This window comes from Cetorhinus maximus, chromosome 5 (assembly GCF_964194155.1).
Source record: "Cetorhinus maximus chromosome 5, sCetMax3.hap1.1, whole genome shotgun sequence".
Classification (NCBI taxonomy): Eukaryota; Metazoa; Chordata; class Chondrichthyes; order Lamniformes; family Cetorhinidae; genus Cetorhinus; species Cetorhinus maximus.
In genome coordinates this window covers 137,655,979-137,676,322 of record NC_135883.1, presented here as the reverse complement: position 1 = coordinate 137,676,322, position 20,344 = coordinate 137,655,979, and the positions used below count along the sequence as shown (strand labels likewise).

General features: G+C 44.5%; 1 protein-coding gene across 3 annotated transcripts in view; it reads right to left on the bottom strand.

Annotated features, from left to right (window-relative positions):
• crybg1a (crystallin beta-gamma domain containing 1a) overlaps window positions 1–20,344 on the bottom strand; it is a 320,531-nt gene that overhangs the window by 92,341 nt on the left and 207,846 nt on the right. For all 3 annotated transcript variants that reach the window (XM_078542510.1, XM_078542512.1, XM_078542511.1), the window contains 2 exons: window positions 6,131–6,302; window positions 3,197–3,336 (listed from right to left, as the gene is read on the bottom strand). In XM_078542510.1, the coding sequence (XP_078398636.1) occupies window positions 3,197–3,336; window positions 6,131–6,302 (312 nt within the window). The remainder of the gene's footprint in view (window positions 1–3,196; window positions 3,337–6,130; window positions 6,303–20,344) is intronic.

Genomic DNA, 20,344 nt, shown 5'->3' with positions numbered 1-20,344 from the left:
CCCCAGCGGCGAATAGAAAAAACATGAAACCTCATCCATCGGCGGGATGAGGTTTCATGCAGGGATTTAAAAAGTTGAATAAAGTTTTAATGAAATTTATTAACATGTCCCATCTCGTGTGACATTGTTACATGAGGGGGACATGTTAAGGATTTTTTTTCTCTATTTTTAATGTTTATACAACTGTCAGCGATCTCCCTGAGGCAGCACTTAGCCTCAGGGAGATGTGCGCTCCTTCATGCGCATGCGTGAAAGAGCGCACTTTCACATTTGAGGAATCGCCCCCCCGCCCGCACAGGAAGCGCATAGCGCTTCCCGCCAGGCGGGCCTCAATTGACCCACCCACTTAAAATGGCGGTGGGGCCCGCCGGATCGGCTCCCCACCCGCTGGAGATTGGGTCGGGCCCGCCTGCCCGGTGGGCAGAAATTCTGCCCATAAACTTTTTTATCTTGACCAGAAAGATAACACTCTCAAACGACTGAGAACTAACATGAAAGTAATCAGCTTGTACCATGAACAGAGTAGTGAATGGGCTCTTAGTCGTTGCAAGGAATGCTGACTGCCAGGGTGCGCCTGGAATCTCTGCACAAATCATTTCCTTGCAAAATTTCGATGTGCTCATCAATCAGGAAACAACATGCTTAGTCTTTAGGAACATTGCTCAATTACAAGTTCCATTTTCAATCCTTCATAACTACTTATAAACCACATTTGCACAAGCAATCATTTCGTGCTTCAGTGGAACATTTGTATGGATTTAAATCTATCTACTGCAACGAATTTCTGATTTAACTCAATGCTTAGAGGAAGCAATGCTTCACATATAACTTTTGGTCTATGAAATCTAAAAATATCAATATCAAAATGTAATACTGTAGTGGCTAAAACCCATAACATGAAATGAGATGAACTTTTTTATATATAAAAGTAAGTTGACCATTTGGTCCTTGAACCTATTGTATTCAAAGTTCAATGACATTGGAAAACACCATTCCACTTAACCCAGTAAACTGGGGAAATAAGGAGAGTCACAGATTCCTGTACATACCAAATGCATTTTCCAGAGTTGACTAACACAAAGAAAAACTGTTCTTGTATTGCAATTAGCAATATATTTTTCCTGGCTAGGATTTGTTTCAAAGAAGCTGTAATATTCAGGAAATTGCACTGGTAGATTAAGAGTAAAGCCTTAGTATCTAACAGCACATCACATTCTAGCAACCGAACATGTGGGGAATTGCTCACAAATTTTAAGACTGAGCCATACCCACACCCCCTAAACTTTATCAGAGATCATTTGTATAATTATATCATCATGAGACATGCACACAAAATGGATTCATTAATTTTTGAACTATTGAAAATTGTTTTATTATCCCTAGAAGGGTTAACCAATTGTAGAATTATTTTAGATAGTTATTTTTTTCCTCCCGAGTTCTGCTGAACTTTGCCCTTTGGACCTGAAGCACTCACTGCATCCTTGAGATCTGAGGTTACACATGAAACTGCCCAGTGCTGAGACTTCCAGTGATAATAAGGGCTGTGTGTGAGATTACTTTGCATGAATAACGGTATGCCTGTTGTGCTCTAACTTTGTAATTTTTCTTCCCAAGGGCAATCCCACAATGGAACAAGCTGCCAAAGGATATAATCACAGCCCTATCACTTGAAATCTTCAAGAGCCAGCTTTGGATTAGTTCCATTTATAATTTTTCATTATCAGGACCACCATTTCAGCAGGTCATGGCTGGTTTAGCTAGTATTATCCATGTAAATGTTGGCGGAATATAGCTATTAGCCTGTGATGCCAACACAGCTAAAGCAGGAGAAGCAAAAACGAAGAAAAAAGCCAATCTTTAAGCAACTTAATAATTTATAATGGTGCTGTTTTAGTTGAGATTCCAGTACAATGTCTACAAACTGGGTGCCATTTTTATACTCCAGGAGTTTTCAACTATACCAACAACCATTAGGCTCCTCAAGCCTGAATTTCATACAGTCATCTACATGTGAATGGCCTACTCCTGTTCTTAATACATATGTTGGTATGTATCAGCTACCATCATAGTTTTAATAAGCAAATTAGTGTCTGATGTGGGGAGAAATTACTCAAACCTTTCAAGTTAACCACTTAAAAAGTAAATTATATATCTTTATAAAAGGATATATATTTAGCATATATTTACTTTTCCCACTGTACACATCCCTCCACAAATGTAGCACAGAAATTCTAAAAAACTGATAAAAACTTTGCTGTGCAATTGTCTAACCATCTACCATCTAATCTACTGCTTAAGGCTTATCAAGAATGTTTTCAGGAATGACCTCCTTAAAACTGCTATACCTGACAGGGGGTCATAGTGAGTTGTGGGAGGTTTCTATAAGGCTGAACTGGGACACTCAGCAGTTGTTTTTTTTTATTTGTTCATGGGATGAGGACGTTGCTGCCTAGTCCAGCATTTATTGCCCCATCCCTAATTGCCCTTGTTCAGAGGGTATTTAAGAGTCAACCACATTGCTGTGAGTCTGGAGTCACATGTAGGCCAGACCAGGTAAGGACGACAGATTTTTTTCCTGAAGGGCATCAGTGAACCAGATAGGTTTTTATGACAATCGGCAATGGTTTTAATGGTTATCATCAGATTTTTAATTCCAGGTTTTTTTTAAAACTTGTAACTTGCATCTCTCACAAAAAAAATGCCTTGCTTAATCCATCTACTAAATTCCAACAACAGACATGTAGCCCCACAGAAGCCTTGCTTTATGAGCCTGCTGCCCAGATAAAAGAGCAGAATGAGCTTTGTAAACATTCAGACCCAGATCATGAATTTCAATATCCCAGAACTCAAATTAAAGCACTAAAATAACTGATCTCAAATGCTTAAACAAAAAGCTGTACTCAGTGCAGCAGTTTGGCAGACTCCAACTTTCCTTATAAATTAAGAGGACTAAGATCATACATCATTCATTCCATCAATACAACTTTATTCTTTTGCTAACTTATGCGATTTCTTGAACATTACAGTCTTTTTCACCGAGTTACAGTTGCAAAATTACTGTGGGGACAATTTCAGCTGAATAATATTCTTATTCAAAAGCATAATTCTTGTATAGCAGGCACAGGCAGAAGCGTTCAGGTAAAATTCACTTTCTGTCAGTTCAACAATATGTTTAGGATCGGAACATTCTACTTACGTGCCCGAATATACTTCAAGGGATAATGCTGGCTCCAGAATCCCATATATCTGTATTTCTTCCATGTCATCAACATATGTTGTTTTCTTTCCCAAACCATGTAGTTCTGTACATAAATCAATTTCTGGTAAACCCCACTTCTGAAAAAGTAACAAATGAATTCTTCAGGCCATCATATTCTCTGTAATTAATTGGCGCCCAACAAGAAAGCTTTAGAGCACGATGATCTCAAAACATGCTGGCATGAGTCAAAGCATTATTATACAGGATGTCATGCCTACTGTCAAATAAATAAAATATTGCTGGAATTGGTGCCATTGTATTTATATTTTTACACCACCTCTATTTCACAGATACAGGTACTGCAGGCAAATTTGTGACATTTTCCTCCAACATTAAATTCTGGAAAACGTGGTGATAAACCGAGTCCAGTACAACAGAACAGGTTGTTTGGTTATTTCCAGACTTATACTTTTTCTTTTCATTTGGATTTGAAATATGCAATTTCAGGTTTACTTTTGGTTGGTCTTCCCCTCCCTTTCCTCTTCATCTTTCAGCCCCCTCCAAAACGGATCAACCAATACGCTTAGGTTTTCTTCCACCAACCAGATTCAGCAACTTCAAACATTGAGAATAATTTATTCTCTCATTCCCTTTTTCTCCTCCAGCCTATGTAATACCTGTTGTTTATTTTGCCTTGAAGACCTTACAACGTCAAGAACAAAAGGACCTATAAGCTTTACATCAAACTTTACACCTTCCCAAGGTTACCTATCAACAAATGGTTCAACATTTCACAAACTTTGTACCGGACTGAAATTCTATTTCCTACTCATAGCTACTTTTCATATTTAAATCAGTGACAACATGACTTGCTGTCTCTCCACACCACAGATTAGTTCAGCAGTCACAATTTGTCAGCATCATGATTCATTGGCCCAGGTCTTCCAATCTCTGGATAGTTGGAGACTGGACGTACCCTGGGAATGCGCTACAGGACTCCTTGGATGTCCTACTCCACTGACTCCATAGGTACTGCCTGGGAAGTCTGTACTTCTGATGGGCAATTCCCCTGCTTCCTGGGACCCTCCAAAAAAGTTTCGTACTCTGAGTTAGAGTCGGAGTCTTTGAACAGTTACTTACTTACCTGGATAGTTACCCAGAAAACATTATACAGACCTAGTCTAACTCCTGACCCCAATCTCTCACGCTGACGGTCCCATCCGACTCCACGCACGGCCCTCAACCACCCCCTGCCCCGACCCTCCAACTAGCCTGGTGACCCCTCGCCTCCCCCTGAACCCATCTCCCACCTCCCGCACCCCCCTCACTCAACCTGACTAGCCCCCACCACCCGACACCCCCCCAACTCCCCGACTCTCTCCCTACCCTACCTGACTCACACCGACCTGACAACCCCTTCCAACCCGACCACCCCAGATCCACCTACCCATTTCACCCACCTACCACACTACCCCCTCCCCCACCTCCCCCCTTCCCACCTTCCACCCTAGCCACCTACCCCTTTACCCACTTACCTTACTCACCCTATCCCCCTACAAATTCGCCTTCTCTCCCTAGCTTTTCAAAGAAGCTTTGGGACATTTAAACGCTTTACTTACCAGAATAGGGCAGCTAGTGTTGCAAAAAGGAGATGTAGCTTGTCTTTCCCCTGACAATCCAGCACCACAAAGAAGCAGCTCCATTTAAGTTATGCACCACATTTCTGGAGAATCCAGGATCAGAAATCCCAGCCGGAAATGCGGAACTCTGGCATGGTGAAGCAAAGTAGGAGCGGAGTGGCAATCCGATGTTACTACCACTCCTCGGAAGCTTTGGGCCATTGTTTTCCTATTTCAGTCCTGAATCCATCGGCTCTTGCTTTCACTTTCATTTCTTATATTAGCTCAGTTTCTACTATTTTGTTCCACTGGATACCTTCTTTCTTGACATTAGCTTTTCTGGTTAAAATTTATCTTTTAAGGCTCCTTTCTTGTCGCTGACATTTCTCGAATTGCTTTGATTTTGCTACTTCTTCCAATTTCTTTCTCCCTTCCTACTCCTAGTGGCCATTCATGTGCAAGCCTTGACAATCAATATAGGCAATTGCTTGAATTGTTTCTTTTTATAAAAACAATACACAATGGTTAAAAACAAATTTCTTTTTCCTTATGTGCATGGCATTTTACCATGGGAGGGCAACTTAAATTAGCACAACCCAGTCCTCACTAAACACCCAAAAGTAACCATTTTACCACAGGTGTCATTGGATGATTAGGAGTGGAAATGCACATGCATAGGAGTTAGGAGCAGGAACAAGATTTTCAGCCCCTCAAGCGTGCTCCACCATTTGATGAGATCATAGCTGATTTGATTGGGGCTCTACTTTCCTGTCTACCCCCAATAGCCTTTGACCCCCCTTTATCAGTCAAAAATCTAACCCAGCCTTAAAAATATTCAATGGCCCAGCCTCCACTGCTCTCTGGATCGATGATTGATCTTACCTTGCTTTATGTCAGAATACTGAGGCACTTCAGGGGTTGGTATCTAGGTACTCATGATGCATGCATGACCCAGAGGCCAGAGTTTGCATACCACAGGCTTGCTGTTACACCTTACCACTGCCTTTATCCACTATCAGATTATTTCACTCCCTCCTCTCTGCCCTCTCATAGTCCCCTCCCAAATTAATTGACAACCATTTCAACAATGCATTTTTCTTATCCCAGGGCAGCAAGTGGTTTGTTAAAAGAAAGATTGCCAAGACATGGATAATAGAAAAAAGGTAGAATATGGGCAGATAAAACATAGTCATCAAACCTTCTGACATTCAACTGAAAAGTCAAAAGCATTTGTAACTGGCAATAAATCAAATCCAACATGTTCATCAATAACCAGTTTATTTTTGATGAAATACTTGCAAGGCACACTTACTTTGACTGTTCTTCTTATAGAGCCAATAAGAGATTCTTTAGGGGTAGAGGTGAGTGCATCATCACAACTGTCTTCAGCTATCTCCTTTCCCCAAATATCTGAAAGCTCCAGCATACCTTCCTCCAAAGCAATTTTATCACCTTCAAAGTTAGGCTTTTGATAAATAAGCCAACTGTTGGGAAAAGTTTAGAATATTACTATCAATATTGTGAATACCAGTCACACACTATTTATGGAATTCTGCCTCACACCAACAATTCTATTTAAAATTTAATGTACAATATTTGCATTCTAGTCTAGTCACCATTTCTAATCCATTCATAATAAACATTACAAATTAAAGAGGGATATGAACTGTGTTAAGAATGCAAGATTTTATAAGATGGTTATGTTTTGGACTGTCTCTTTGAATACAAGGTAAAATGGGACATGTGACCTCCGAGAAGTAAGCTGATGTCACCTGGTTACCATGGGCCCAGGTCAGTGCTATTGAAATGCACGTGCCAGGTTTAACACCTGAACCCAAAGGGAGAGGCAGATGATTTTGCTATTGCAGGCTTACTGGCCAGAATTTTCCGACCCTGTTGGTTTCGGGCGTCATGGCAAATGTGAGCGGACAATATGGCAAGAACGCCAAAAATCGGTTTCAAAAAGTCATGAAACCAGTTTGTGATTGCCTGCTCCACCCGTGAATGGCCTTTCCCACCGCCACACGTTGTGAACCTCATTGTAATACATCTGCATATCATTATAAGCCTTGCTTGACAGAATCATCCCCCCACACTGGATCATCCGGGCACATCAGTGGGAAAACACACTGGCCCAGGACACATCTTGACAAGTGTGATGTGCATAAGTCGGAACTTACTGTTAGGGCCTTTCTCACATTAGAGGCATCCGAGGAGCAGAAGTTGCTGGAGCCCTACAGCTACCGGACCCTGCAGGAACACGTGTATCGCATGTGGATTTTCACGGACACAGCTCTGCCACAAAGCTGCTTGTGGAAAGTGGAAGGTCACTGGTGACGTCTGGGGTCTGCATCGGGACTTGGCCATGAGCTGCTATGGATGATTGTTGATGGGATGGAGAGGGTAGTATAGCTTTGACTGGGAGAGGAAGGTGTACCAGGGTTGGAGGGGGTGGTGGAGGTGGCAGGTGGGAGAGGAAGATCTAGGTTTGACTGAGAGAAGAAGGTGTACCAGAGGGGTGGCAGAGGAAGGTGTACCGGGGGGTGGTGTCGGTTGGGTGAGGGGGGAACAATGGTTTCAGGGGTGGTTGGGAGGGGGGAAACAATGCTGTCAGGGTGGGTGAGATTGGGAGAGCGAGAGGGAGTATGGGGGGAGGAGGTTGTAATGGGGAGAACACAGCAACTGAGGAAGTAGGTGTAAGGGGGGGAGGAAGGTGTAAGGGAACGAGCTCTGAGTGGGGAAGGAGTTCGGGGGGAAGGAGTTCAGAAAGGGTCAAGAGTTCAGGGGGAGGAAGGAGTCCGAGGGAGGAAGGTGTGCAGAGGGAGCAAGGAGTAAGGGTGGAGGACGGAGTAAGGATGGAGGAGGGAGTAAGGGTGGAGGAGGGAGTAAGGGTGGAGGAGGGAGTAAGGGTGGAGGAAGGAGAAAGTGGGAGAAATGTCCAGGTGACATTATTATGTTGGAAGGGCACAGGTGCTGCATGGGAGAGCGATCAGTGGGTGGGCGGAGATGCAGGTCAGCTCAGATGGATAACTGAAAGAAAACCCTACCAGGAAGCCTTGAAGGAGTGCCGGGAGGAACATCAAGGTGCCCCACTTCCCTCTCGCGTTGCCACAGCAGGGACTCACCCATCGTTGCCACAATGGAGTGCGCGCACCTGCACATTCTGCTGGACCAGGTTCTCTATGGCGCCCTGCATCCTTCCCAGGGAGACCTCCATGCGCATGCGTGGGCACCACCATTGAAAACGTTAGGGTCATTAGGATGAGTGTGATGGAGGAAGGCTCCCTGTGCAAGGGAGAGTACTTGCATGAGGATCCAAAAAGGTCCTGCCACATGCACACACACTTCTCCCTCCAGAATCACTCCTGTCCGGCTGCATGCAGCTGAACTACTAGTGGAGTTGGGGGGTGGATGCAGAGGAAGGACTCGCGAAGCCTGTAAATGAAGCTGAAAGACACCATTACACATCATTCTGTGAAAATGGAAGACCTTTCAGATTATAAAGTGACAAAACACGTTCACCCAAGCAACCACTTAGGGTTAGAAATTCTTAACTCTTCTAGGCCTACGACTTCTTTTAGGTGCTGCCCTGACATCCGCAGCAGGGGTGGAGACAGCCTGCGCAATGGCTGAACCTTCTGCCTCTGATTACTTCAGCATGGGTCCTCTGGAGAGCCAGGGCCCTCTTGCTGCTCCCTCTGTGGTGACAGAGGACGAGGTTGAGGGGTCACAGGCAAATGGGACTCAGAGGAAGAGGGCAGCCTCTGAGATTCCTGAGTGGATGACTCAAGGGTGTCCAGCTGCCGCTCCTCCTCCCTTCGGGTGCCCAGTGACCCCAGCCTGACTCCTTGATGGAAGGAGCACCCAGAGAGACATCGAGGTGCCCTGTTTCCCTCTCGCAAAGCCACTGCAGGTCTGCACGCACCTCCACGTTCTGCTGGACCAGGGTCTTCATGGCATCCACCATCCTTCCCAAGGAGACCTCCATGCGCACACATATGGGCACCACTTCATCAGAGAGCAGGCGGACGCACTCTTCCGACTCACATACAACACTGTTGAGGGCTTCCAACAGCTCTGCGTGATGTTTCCCTGCCTTCTGCTGATCCTCCACGATGAGTTGGAAGGCCGAATCCAGAGACTTGTCATCTGACTTGGACCTCACAGATTCCTCATCCCCAACAGTCCTCCGAGTGCCGGGGAGCTCGACTGAACCTGCCTCCTCCTGCAGCGGACAGGTATCCATGCGGTGACCACCAGATTGCTCTAGATCTAGGTCCCCCTGAGCTGTGCCTCTGTGCTGGTGGAGGTTGTGCATAAGCACTATGATGGGTCTTCCAGGCTGCTTATTTCCAGCTCTTCAATGGAGGAGACGTCCTCTTTGCTGGAGGTGCAGACCTGGACGGAGCTGAAGGACTGGGTGGCTGATGGTGTCGGTCGCCTGGCAGAGCTCCCTGTGAACCAAAGTAGAGATAATTAGTGCATTTCAGTCAAAAGCAGGAGAGAGAGCACTCCCAGTTGCGTTGAGAGAGAGATGATGTGATGCAGGATTCTCACGAGGGTGTTCACCACCAACCTCACTGTCACCGCAGGCAAGGTCCACGTCCTCACCAGTCAGGCAACGGCACGCTCCTCAAAGTGAGTGAGGGGCCTAATGTGGGCCACTCCATCCCTGGTCTGGGACCTCTCCCTGCTGCTGTGAGTCAGTTTCTTCTGCATGAAAACAGATGAAGAGAGTGTGAGCAGTGCATGGAATGTTTGTGTGGTGAGCAGAGCCATGGACAGGATGAGGACGCGAGCTCGAGGGGATATGAGCCTGATAGAGATGTGAGGATGTGTGTGAGAGTTAGTAATGTTGTCCCTTGAGGCGTGAGATCCCTGTGAATGAGTGGTGGGTTTGTAATTGTTTGAGTTGAGCACGATGAGAAGAGTGACTTACCCTGGTGAAACAAATGAGACCATTCATCCTCTTCCTGCACTAGATGGCGGTCCACTTTTGCAAGGTGCTGGCCCTGACCATTGCTGCCACCGCCTTCCATGCTGGATTGGTGACCTTGCTTGCTAGTCTTCGCCCAGAGCGGGGCACAGGACTTTGCAGTGGGCCTCCACTGCGTCCAGTAGGCGCTCAAGGGAGGCATCGCTAAATCTGGGAATAGCATGTTTCCTCTGTTTGGCAGTCATCAGTCCCAAACAGCTTTCTATCCCTTGAAGAGTGCTAGCTCTGTATAGGGGGTGGCCTTTAAATATGGCACCCGGTTTACTGAACGCCTGAGGTGACAATCAGGGGCCGCCCCACCAGCAACGAGGCATGTTTCCTGGGAATGCATAATTAATGAAGCAGGAATGGGACAATACAACTGGAAAACCCGCCATTGCAGCCAGCAGGTAAAACGTCCATTTTCCTGCCCACTACCCACATTTGGTGCAAATCTGGGACAATTCCGCCCACTGTCTCAAAGACTTTCAGTGTACAGAGAGCGAGGGAGATCTCAGAGAGAGAGAGAGAGAGAGAGAGAGGGATACAGAGCGCAACTGCTCTGCGGTTAGCAAAGTGTAAAAGGCTGGTTTCACTGTTAGCTACAAGACAGAAAGTGGATACAAAGATATTCCCTAGTCGAAGAGATGGAACTTGTGGACTTCTAAGTCCTCTGAAAGATTCATCCTGGCATAGCAGGTGAAGAATCATCAGAGTGAGCCATGCTGCTGGAGATTGGTTCGGGAATTCTCAGAAGTTTAAGGGAAAGGACCTTCAATGATCAGAGGACTTATGACTCAGTGAAATGGGCAGAAGTGAACTCATTGGAAGCTGGGAATGACTTTGGATTGTTTGCTTTAAAGACTGCAATTCTGCAGAGAGCATGCTGTAACATATATTTGTGGGCTTATGGGTCATGTTAAGACCCTAATAAGCTTAATCTGTTCTGTAGTTTAGGGAATTGGTTACCGACTATGTAATGTTTAGTTATGCTGATTTTAGTTTGACTGTTACAGTAAAAGTCTTTAAACTCAAAATCTTTTCATGCAATTTTTTTAAAGTTGGTCGCTGAGAATTCAAATCTTTCTCTTAAAGTTATCAGTTTCTACGGGATCGCAACATATTGGCGGAATTATCCGGGATACGAGTCCAGAAGCTGGGAACGAGTACACTGGAATTTGCCAGAGTTTAAATGAACAAGATATCTCAAGTTTTTTTACTTTTGCTGCATTCATTGAACAATTGGCATGGTTAAGTCCATTGCTCAGACATTTTTAGAAAGAGAGGACTTATCTGTGAATGCCTTGCAACAGTTAACGAAGGTTATTTTGAAGGCGGTGGCAGAGAAACTTGAAATAGATTTATGAGTCAGGACTAAGAAGGCAGAGATTGTTGAAGCATTGACTCAACACCTGAACTTTGAGGAAGAGAAAAGTAATCCCAAAAGCCCACAGGTTGAGTTGGCTGGAGCTCAGTTGCAAATGAAACAGCTGGCATTAGAAAAAGAAATGAAAAAATATGGGCTTGGGAAAGAACAGAAAATGCAAAAACTGAAATTAAAATTCCAGAGTGAAGTAGAAGAAAAAAACCACAGAATTTTCAAAGAATAAAAGAAACGAAAAGCGTTGAATTGCAAACAGCCAGGGCAAGAACTTAGACTTGAGCAAGGTACACAGTGTATTGGCTTCCAACCAAGAAGCCAGGAGAAAAGACAGAGAAAAGCTTAAATTACATGAACGGCATGGGGGTAGCAGGAAAGCTGGACAATGACTCAAATTCAATTCATGGGGCTGAATATTATGACGCATTTCGGTGGGCAGGACTCACACCCGGAAATAGGTGGGTTGCCAACTCCCACCCCAGCCACTGCAGCTCGCCATATAAAATGGCAATAGCCCAATTAGTGGCTATTAAAACCTGCAAATTCGCCACACTGTCATTCTCGACATCTGATCCAAGCTGGAGGGCAGGATGTCCAGCGGCCATAACCATAACAGTGATTTTCTAAATGTCAAAGCCAGAAGGAAGTGTTTGTTTTCGGCAAGATTATCAGGCATCGTATGTTATTCTGAAAAATGTGTCAAATTCTGCAGAGGTTTTGAGTTAAGTGTTGAGTTTTTGCCAGTGAACACAGATGGCATGAAATCTGATCATCCACATAATGTTAAGATTTGAAAACTAAGCAGCTGCTTCGTTCTAACATGTTTTTCTCCGTAGACGGCCAAGACAAGGGAGTGAGAGAAAAGGCAGTGAAGAAGGTCCAGAACTGCCCCATATTTTGATGACTCCCTCTATGCCCTCCTCCAGCCTGTATCCACCAGGCTTGGGGTCCTGATGCCAACTGACAGGAAGAGGAGACCTCCCTCAATTACCTGATTTGCCTGGACATAAGTGACATAAGTGGCAGCATCGGTGTCATGCCTCGAAACTGGAGGCAATGCAGGAAGAGGCTAAATGACCTCTTGAGATCCACAAGGGTGATTAAGTCCTCAATCTATGTATTAGTGGGCAAAGGAGGTACAGGGAAGGCTCGAAAGTGCTTGAGCCTTGAGAGTACCTCTGAGGTTCAAAGCCGCATTATGCACCACTGTCACCGTGCGTGGTCCTGATGCCTCTGTGAAGGTGTTGTTGTGGTTCCAGGGTTTGGTGGAGAGGGGCGGGGAGGAAGCGTGGTGGTGAAGGCCTTAGACTGGAGCAAGGTAAACAGTATATTGGCTGCTAACCATTGAGCAGAGTAAGCACTCCTCTCTGAACTTGGACATGTAGGGAATAGTGCAGATGAATACGTGGCTTAAGAGTTGGTGCAGGAGGGAGGGTTTTAGATTCCTGGATCACTGGGAGTGTTTCTGGGCAAGGTGGGGCCTGTACAAACAGGACGGTCTACATCTGAACCAGAGCAGGACTAACAACCTTGCGGGCATGTTTGCTAGTGCTGTTGGGAGGAGTTTAAACTAATTCAGCAGGGGACACAGAATGTTAGCAGAATAGGGACACATCATAATACATTAAAACAATCAAGTCAGAGAGAGTACAGCTGCAATAAGCTTCAAGAGAGTAAGGCAAGGCTGGATGGCCTCTACTTTAATGCCAGGAGTATTACAGGTAAAACGGATGAGTTAAGGGTAAGGATTGACACGTGGAATTGTGATATAGTAGCCAACACTGAGACGTGGTTGAGTGAAGGGCAGGATTAGCAGCTCAACATTCCGGGATATAGAATCTTCAGGCGAGACAGGGAAGGGGGTAAAAGAGGCGGAGGTGTAACATTATTAGTTAAGGAGTCCATTACTGCAGTAAGAAAGAGATGATATCTTGGAGGGGGCATCAAATGAAGCTTTGTGGGTAGAGCTTAGGAATAAACAAGGGGCAGCCACATTATTAGGTGTTTATTATAGACCCCCAGATAGTCAGCGGGAAATTGAGGAGCAAATATGTGCACAATTTGTGGAGGTGTGTAAAAACAATAACAATAGAGTAATTATATTAGGTGATTTCAACTGTCCCAACATTAATTGGGATAGACATAGTGTTAAGGGCTTGGATGGTGTGGATTTCTTGAAATGTGTACAGGAGAACTTTTTAGGCCAATATGTAGAGGGTCCAACAAGGTACGGTGCATTGCTGGACCTAATTCTGGGGAATAAAGCTGAACAGGTGGCTGAGGTGGTGGAGGGTGAGCATTTTAGTGATAGCGACCACAACATGGTACAGTTTAAGTTTGTTATGGACAAAGAAATAGACAAGTTGCAAAAAAATGTTTTGGACTGGGGGAGAGTGGATTTTAATCAAATAAGGCAGGATCTGGCTAAGGTAGACTGGGAACAGTTACTTGTGGGGAAATCTACAGAGGAACAGCAGGGGGTGTTCAAAAAGGAAATGGGGAAGGTGCAGGCTCAACATGTTCCCTCTAGGCTGATAGGAAGGAGTAACAAGCCCAGAGAACCATGGATGACCAGAAATATTCAGGTTATGATGAGATAGAAAAGAGAGGCTTTTAGCAGGTACAAGGGAAGCAAATCAGCAGAGGCATTAGTGGAATACAGACAGTGCAGGGTGGAGTTTATGAAAGCAATTAGGAGAGCAAAGAGGGGATATGAGAAAGCTCTGGCTGGTAAAAGTAGGGAAAATCCCAAGATATTCTATAAGTATATCAATGGGAAGAGGATAACCAGGTTAAGAGTAGGGCCCATAAGGGACCAAGGGGGCAATCTATGGGTGGAGCCAGAGGACATCGCTAGAGTGTCGAATGAATACTTCACGTCTGTCTTCAGCCAAGAGAATGAGGATGAAGGTATCAAACTCAGGGAGAGAGACTGCGAGGTTCTTAAGCAAATTGATATAGGGAGTGACAAGGTATTGGAGGTGTTGACAGGCTTAAAAGTGGACAAATCTCCAGGTCCTCATGATTTCTGTCCCAGACTGCTGAGGGAGGTAAGGGAGGAGATCGCAGGGGCTCTGACCCAAATTTTTAATCCCTCTCTGGCCACGGGGGAGGTGCCAGAGGACTGGAGAACAGCTAATGTGGTTCCGCTACTTAAGAAGGGCTGAAGGGATAAGGCAGGGAACTACAGGCCAGTGGGTCTCATGTCAGTGGTAGGGAAACTATTGGAGAAATTTCTGAAGGAGAGTATCTATCTCCACTTGGAGAGGCAAGGTTTGATCAGGGATAGTCAGCATGGCTTTGTCAGAGGGAGGTCATGCATAACAAATTTGATTGAATTTTTTGAGGAGGTGACCAGGTGTGTAGATGAGGGTAGTGCAGTTGCTGTAGTTTATATGGATTTCAGCAAAGCCTTTGACAAGGTCCCACATGGGAGACTTATAAAGAAGGCAAAGGCACATGGGATACAGGGTAATTTGATAAGGTGGTTTCAAAATTGGCTTAGTTGTAGGAGGCAGAGGGTGATGACAGAAGAATGCTTTAGTGACTGGAAGCCAGTGTCATACCACAGGGATCTGTGCTCGATCCCGTATTATTTGTCATTTATATAAACGACATAGATGACTATGTGGGGGGTAGGATTAGTAAGTTTGTGGATGACACAAAGATTGGCCGGGTGGTTAACAGTGAGGTTGAATGTCTTGGGCTACAGGAAGATATAGATGGGATGGTCAAATGGGTAGATAAGTGGCAGATGGAATTTAACCCTGAAAAGTGTGAGGTGATACACTTTGGAAGGAGTAATTTGACAAGGAAGTATTCAATGAACGGCATGACACTAGGAAGATCTGAGGAACAAAGGGACCTTGGTGTGTGTGACCATAGATCTCTGAAGGCGGAGGGGCATGTTAGTGGGATGGTGCAATGAGCCATATGGGGCACTTGCCTTTATCAATCGAGGCATAGATTACAAAAGTAGGGAGGTCATGCTGGAGTTGTATAGAAGCTTGGTGAGGCCACAGCTGGAGTACTGTGTGCAGTTCTGGTCACCACATTATAGGAAGGATGTGATTGCACTGGAGGGGGTGCAGAGGAGATTCACCAGGTTGTTGCCTTGGGATGAAACATTTAAGTTATGAAGAGAGGTTGGATAGACTTGGGTTGTTTTCGTTGGAGCAGAGAGAACTGAGGGGTGACCTGATCGAGGTGTACAAGATTATGAGGGGCATGGACAGGGTGGATAGGGAACAGCTGTACCCCTTAGTTGAAGGGTCAGTCACAAGGGGGCATAAGTTCAAGGTGAGGGGCAGGAGGTTTAGGGGGGATGTGAGGAAAAACTTTTTTACCCAGAGGGTGGTGACGGTCTGGAATGCGCTGCCTGGGAGGGTGGTGGAGGCGGGTTGCCTCACATCCTTTAAAAAGTACCTGGATGAGCACTTGGCACGTCATAACATTCAAGGCTACGGGCCAAGTGCTGGTAAATGGGATTAGGTAGGTAGGTCAGGTGTTTCTCACGTGTCAGTGCGGACATGATGGGCCTAAGGGCCTCTTCTGAACTGTGATTCTGTGTGCTGAAATTAAGTTACCTGAGAATAATCAACATTTCAATGTGATGCCTCATTTCAGGGAAAGGGGCTACATTCATTGAGGAGTGACTTGAAATATATTTGTGCAATTTGAGAAAATTGCTACACAACTGCAATGACTGCAGGAGAGTTAGACAGTTTCATTGCAAAGCATGTTCATGGCAAAAGCATTAGATTCTTGGTGAGAAGCATATTGCTCTCTTTCAGATATACAATGTCATGATTATGACACAGTGAAGAATGCTGTTCTCAATGCCTATGAGTTACTGTCAGAGGTATAATGGCAAAAGATTAGAAATTTAGGGAAGAAACAGAATCAGACTTCTGCGGAATTTTCTAGAGAAATAGAAATGATATTTGTTAGGTGGTATAGAGCTATGACAATTGATCAAGATATTGAAAACCTTAGAGAAGTAATGCTAATGGAAGTATTTAAAAATAGTATTCCTTTAGGAATAAGGTCCCGCCTAGAAGACCATAAATTTCCTAAGATAAGAGCAGCTGCAATAATGGCTGATGACTACGAATTGTCTCACTAACGTATGAGTAGCAGAGGACCACTGTATGCAAACCCACAAAGAAATTGGAGAGATAGGGGTCTGATAATGAATAGAATATGGTTACTGTGAGGAATAGCAGAAATGAAAAGACAGATACTCCTTAGGGTAATAAAAAAGACAGTGTGGAGGGTATGTATATTTCAATGGACCAACATGTTATTTTTGTCATAAAAGGGGACATATCAAGGTAGATTGTTCTAAATTGAAAAGTAAAACTGTGGCCTATGTTGAATGCCTGGTTTTTTAAAATTAATTTACGGGATGTGGGCTAGGCCAGCATTTATTGCCCATCCCTAATTGCCCTTGAGGTGATGATGGTGAGCTGCCTTCTTGAGCTGCTGCAAAAGTTCCAGGATTTTGACCCAGTGACAATGAAGGGACGATGATATAGTTCCAAGTCAGGATGGTGTGTGGCTTGGAGAGGAACTTGCAGGTGGTGGTGTTCCCATGCATCTGCTGCCTTTGTCCTTCTGGGTGGCAGAGGTCATGAGTTTGGAAAATGCTGTCAAAGGACAACTTGTAGATGGTACACAGTGCTACCACTGTGCGTTAGTGGTGGGGGGTTTGCTATGTGAGAATGTATTGATTAAGGTTTTAATGGAGGTTGTTTAACCATTTTGTTGCATAAAGTTAATACAAAATGTGATTTAATTTCTGGTATTGTAATTGTGTAAATTGGGTTGAAGCTACCTGTTAATTGGTGTGGATCTTATATTAGGAAATAACTTGTCTGGAGATAGGGTTTTACCATCTCCAGTGGTTCCAGAAAAGATCAGTGAAGTTGTTAAAACTGAAAATGTACAGGAGAAATTAAATGACGCACAGAAATTCATGACTATCTGTAAGCCTGCGGTGGAAATTACTGTTTCAAATAAGGATGTGTCCAAAGTGACAACAGCTGAGATTGCTGAGTTTAAAGGGACAATGGAACATCAGACTGATAACAATGAGGTACGAGCAGCTGGAGATGAATTGAAGCTGTCTGACTTAAGTCTATAGGCAGACCCTAAGCAAGAGACATCAAAGCAGACAGCAGCAGCACTTAAACCTGATGATGGAACAAAGGAAAGAAGTGTTCTGAAACTGAAAGACTTAACCGCAACTGAAAATTGATACCACAGAGCTACGAGGAAGGATTTGTGTTCTTAATGTAAATTAACATTTCCAAATGACGAAGCGATCGCTCTTGCGAGAAAAGAATCAGGAAAAGCATGTGCTCGGGAAAATTTTTTTAAAGAATTTAAAAGAATTCATGAACTGATTACAAAAAGGGTATCAAGATTTTTTATGAGGTTCTTCAAGAAGATTTTACTTGGCAAAAGAATGAACCGCTTGCACAGAAGGAGGCAGTATTAAATCTGCATCTCCTGGAGAACACTGGAGGTACAAATCATGGAAACGAATTTAAATATAAATGCAACCCTGCATTTACACAGGAGAAGGATAATTCAGCCGTATAGCTGCTTGGGACTTTCTTTACAGGCTTGGACATTAAAACAACCTGTAGCCATGAGAGTGGAAATCAGGAGTTAAACCTGAATGGGGTGGTTCAGAGACTGTGTTAAGAGGTCAACAACCAGATGACAATGCAGTGTCTGAGTTTAAAGAAGAACAAAGGGAATTTCTGAGTCTAGAGGTTAAGAAGCATTATGACAGAGAGTTTCTTCTGGGTTTGCGGTTCACGCCTAAAAAGGTACCAGAAAGCCTGAGGGATTATCAGACAGGGTAGATGCAGGAAGGATGTTCCCAATGGTGGGGGAGTCCAGAACCAGGGGTCACAGTCTGAGGATACTGGGTAGGCCATTTAGGACTAAGATGAGGAGAAATTTCTTCACCCAGAGAGTGGTGAGCCTGTGGAATTCGCTACTACAGAAAGTAGTTGAGGCCAAAACATTGTATGTTTTCAAGAAGGAGTTAAATATAGCTCTTGTGGCAAATGGGATCAAAGGGTATGGGGAGAAAGCGGGAGTTGGCTATTGAGTTGGATGATTGGCCATGATCATGATGAATGGCGGAACAGGCTCGAAGGGCCGAATGGCCTACTCCTGCTCCTATTTTCTATGTTTCTATGATTCTAAATCAGCAATGTTGATCTGGACAAATTTAACCAGGCCGAATCAAGAATAGATTTTCTAACCCAGGACATAGAAACGTACTCAAAATCAGAAAAGAGATTTGCTACTCCAACTGATGAAATGTGAAGCCAGCAGTAGTTAAAAGAACTCTCGTTCAGAAGAGAGGTGGAATTCCAAGAACTCATCTAAGCTGAGCTTTAAATCCAAATAGTTACATGAGATTTGGTATGACAGCATAAGCCTTATAACACTACCAAGACAGACTGTTTAATGGTGAAACATGACAACAAGGGAGAGAATATTGTTTGTATTGTATTTGGTAATTGATGAGGTGTTTACGAAGTTAAATTTTGATAGTGCTGTAGAAAAATTATTTCATAAATGATTTTTCATCTTTTGGGGGCAGGTGTTAAGAATGCAAGGTTTTATAAGATGGTTTATATTTTAGACTGTCCCTAAATTCAAGGTAAAATGACGTAATGAAAAGGGACATGTGACTTCCTGCTAGTTCTGCCTGGCGATAAGCTGGTGTGACCTGGTTACCATGGGGACTGGGGGGGGTCCCAGATCAGAGCTATTGAAATAAATATGCTTGAACACAAAGGGAGAGGCAGATATTTTTGCTATTGCAGATTTAGTTCTCAGAGAATTTCAACAGAGTCCCAGAGAGAGAGAGAGGGAAAAACAGGGAACAGCTGCTGCAGTTAGCAGAGTGAAAAGGGCTGTTTTCGCTGTTAGCTATGAGACCAAATGCGGGTTGGAAGATGTTCCCTGGCCAAAGAAACAGAACCCGTAGGCAATTAAAGACTCTGAAAGATTCGTCCTGCCGTAGTTGTGGGACGAATCATCGGAGTGAGACGCGCTGCTGGAGGCTGCTTCGGGACTTCTCAGAGGACTAAGTGAAAAGATCTTCGATAGTCATTGGACTTTGCGGCTCAGCCAAACAGGGAGAAGAACAGGAGCTGGGAATGACTTTGGACTGTTTCCAGTAAAGTCTGCAATTCTGTGGACAGCGTGCTATAACATATATATGCAGCATGAGGTTATCTGTCCTGCTAGGACACTAATGAAGATTATCTGTTCTGTGGTTTAGAGCATTAGTTGCATGCTAAGTAATTTTTAGTTTGTCTCAGCAAAAGTTTAAAACTTGAAATCCTGTTGTGTGATTCCTTTAAGTTGGTCGCTGACAATTTAAATCTTTTTTTTTTGAAGCTATCGGTCTCTCAAAGGGATTGTAACAATTAAGATATTGGGCCAAATCGTCCCAGATTTGCACTAAGCACGGTAGCAGGCAGGTAGAATGTACTTTTATCTGTCGGCCACAATGGCAGCTTCTCACACCGTATCAACCCAAACCCGCCACGTTAATTAAGCATTCCCGAGAAACACACCCTTTCCATGGTGGGTGGGCTCTCATTCGCTCACCGCACCATCACCTCACTGCTTCATCATGCCGCACGCCATATTTAGCTGCGCACACACACCCCTCAGTGCTTCCAACCCATGACTGCTGCACAAAAGACATAGCCCCAAAAGGCAAGAAGACTGCAGCACCCCCCGTTTAATGACACCGTACCTTGTGCACCTTTTGGATGCAGTGGAGGCTTGCCGTGATGTCTTCTACCCCCACTCTGGCCACAGGATGGGCTGCAACCTCACTAATCCAGCTTGGGAGGTAGTGGCAGCGGTAGTCAGTGCCAACACCCTGCAAAAGAGGACAGCCACCCACAAGAGGATGAATGAACTCCTCCATTCTGTCAGGGTAAGTCCCCCTTTTCAATACTCTCAACTCACTCACAAACCCATCACACTTCCACAGGTCCCTCACTCACTGCCAGTTCAAAGGACATCACCATTCACTCTCTCACACACACCTTCATGGTTCTCATCCCATCAATGGGACCACTCAGCACCCACAACATGCCAGGCACAATTATCATCTGGCCTGG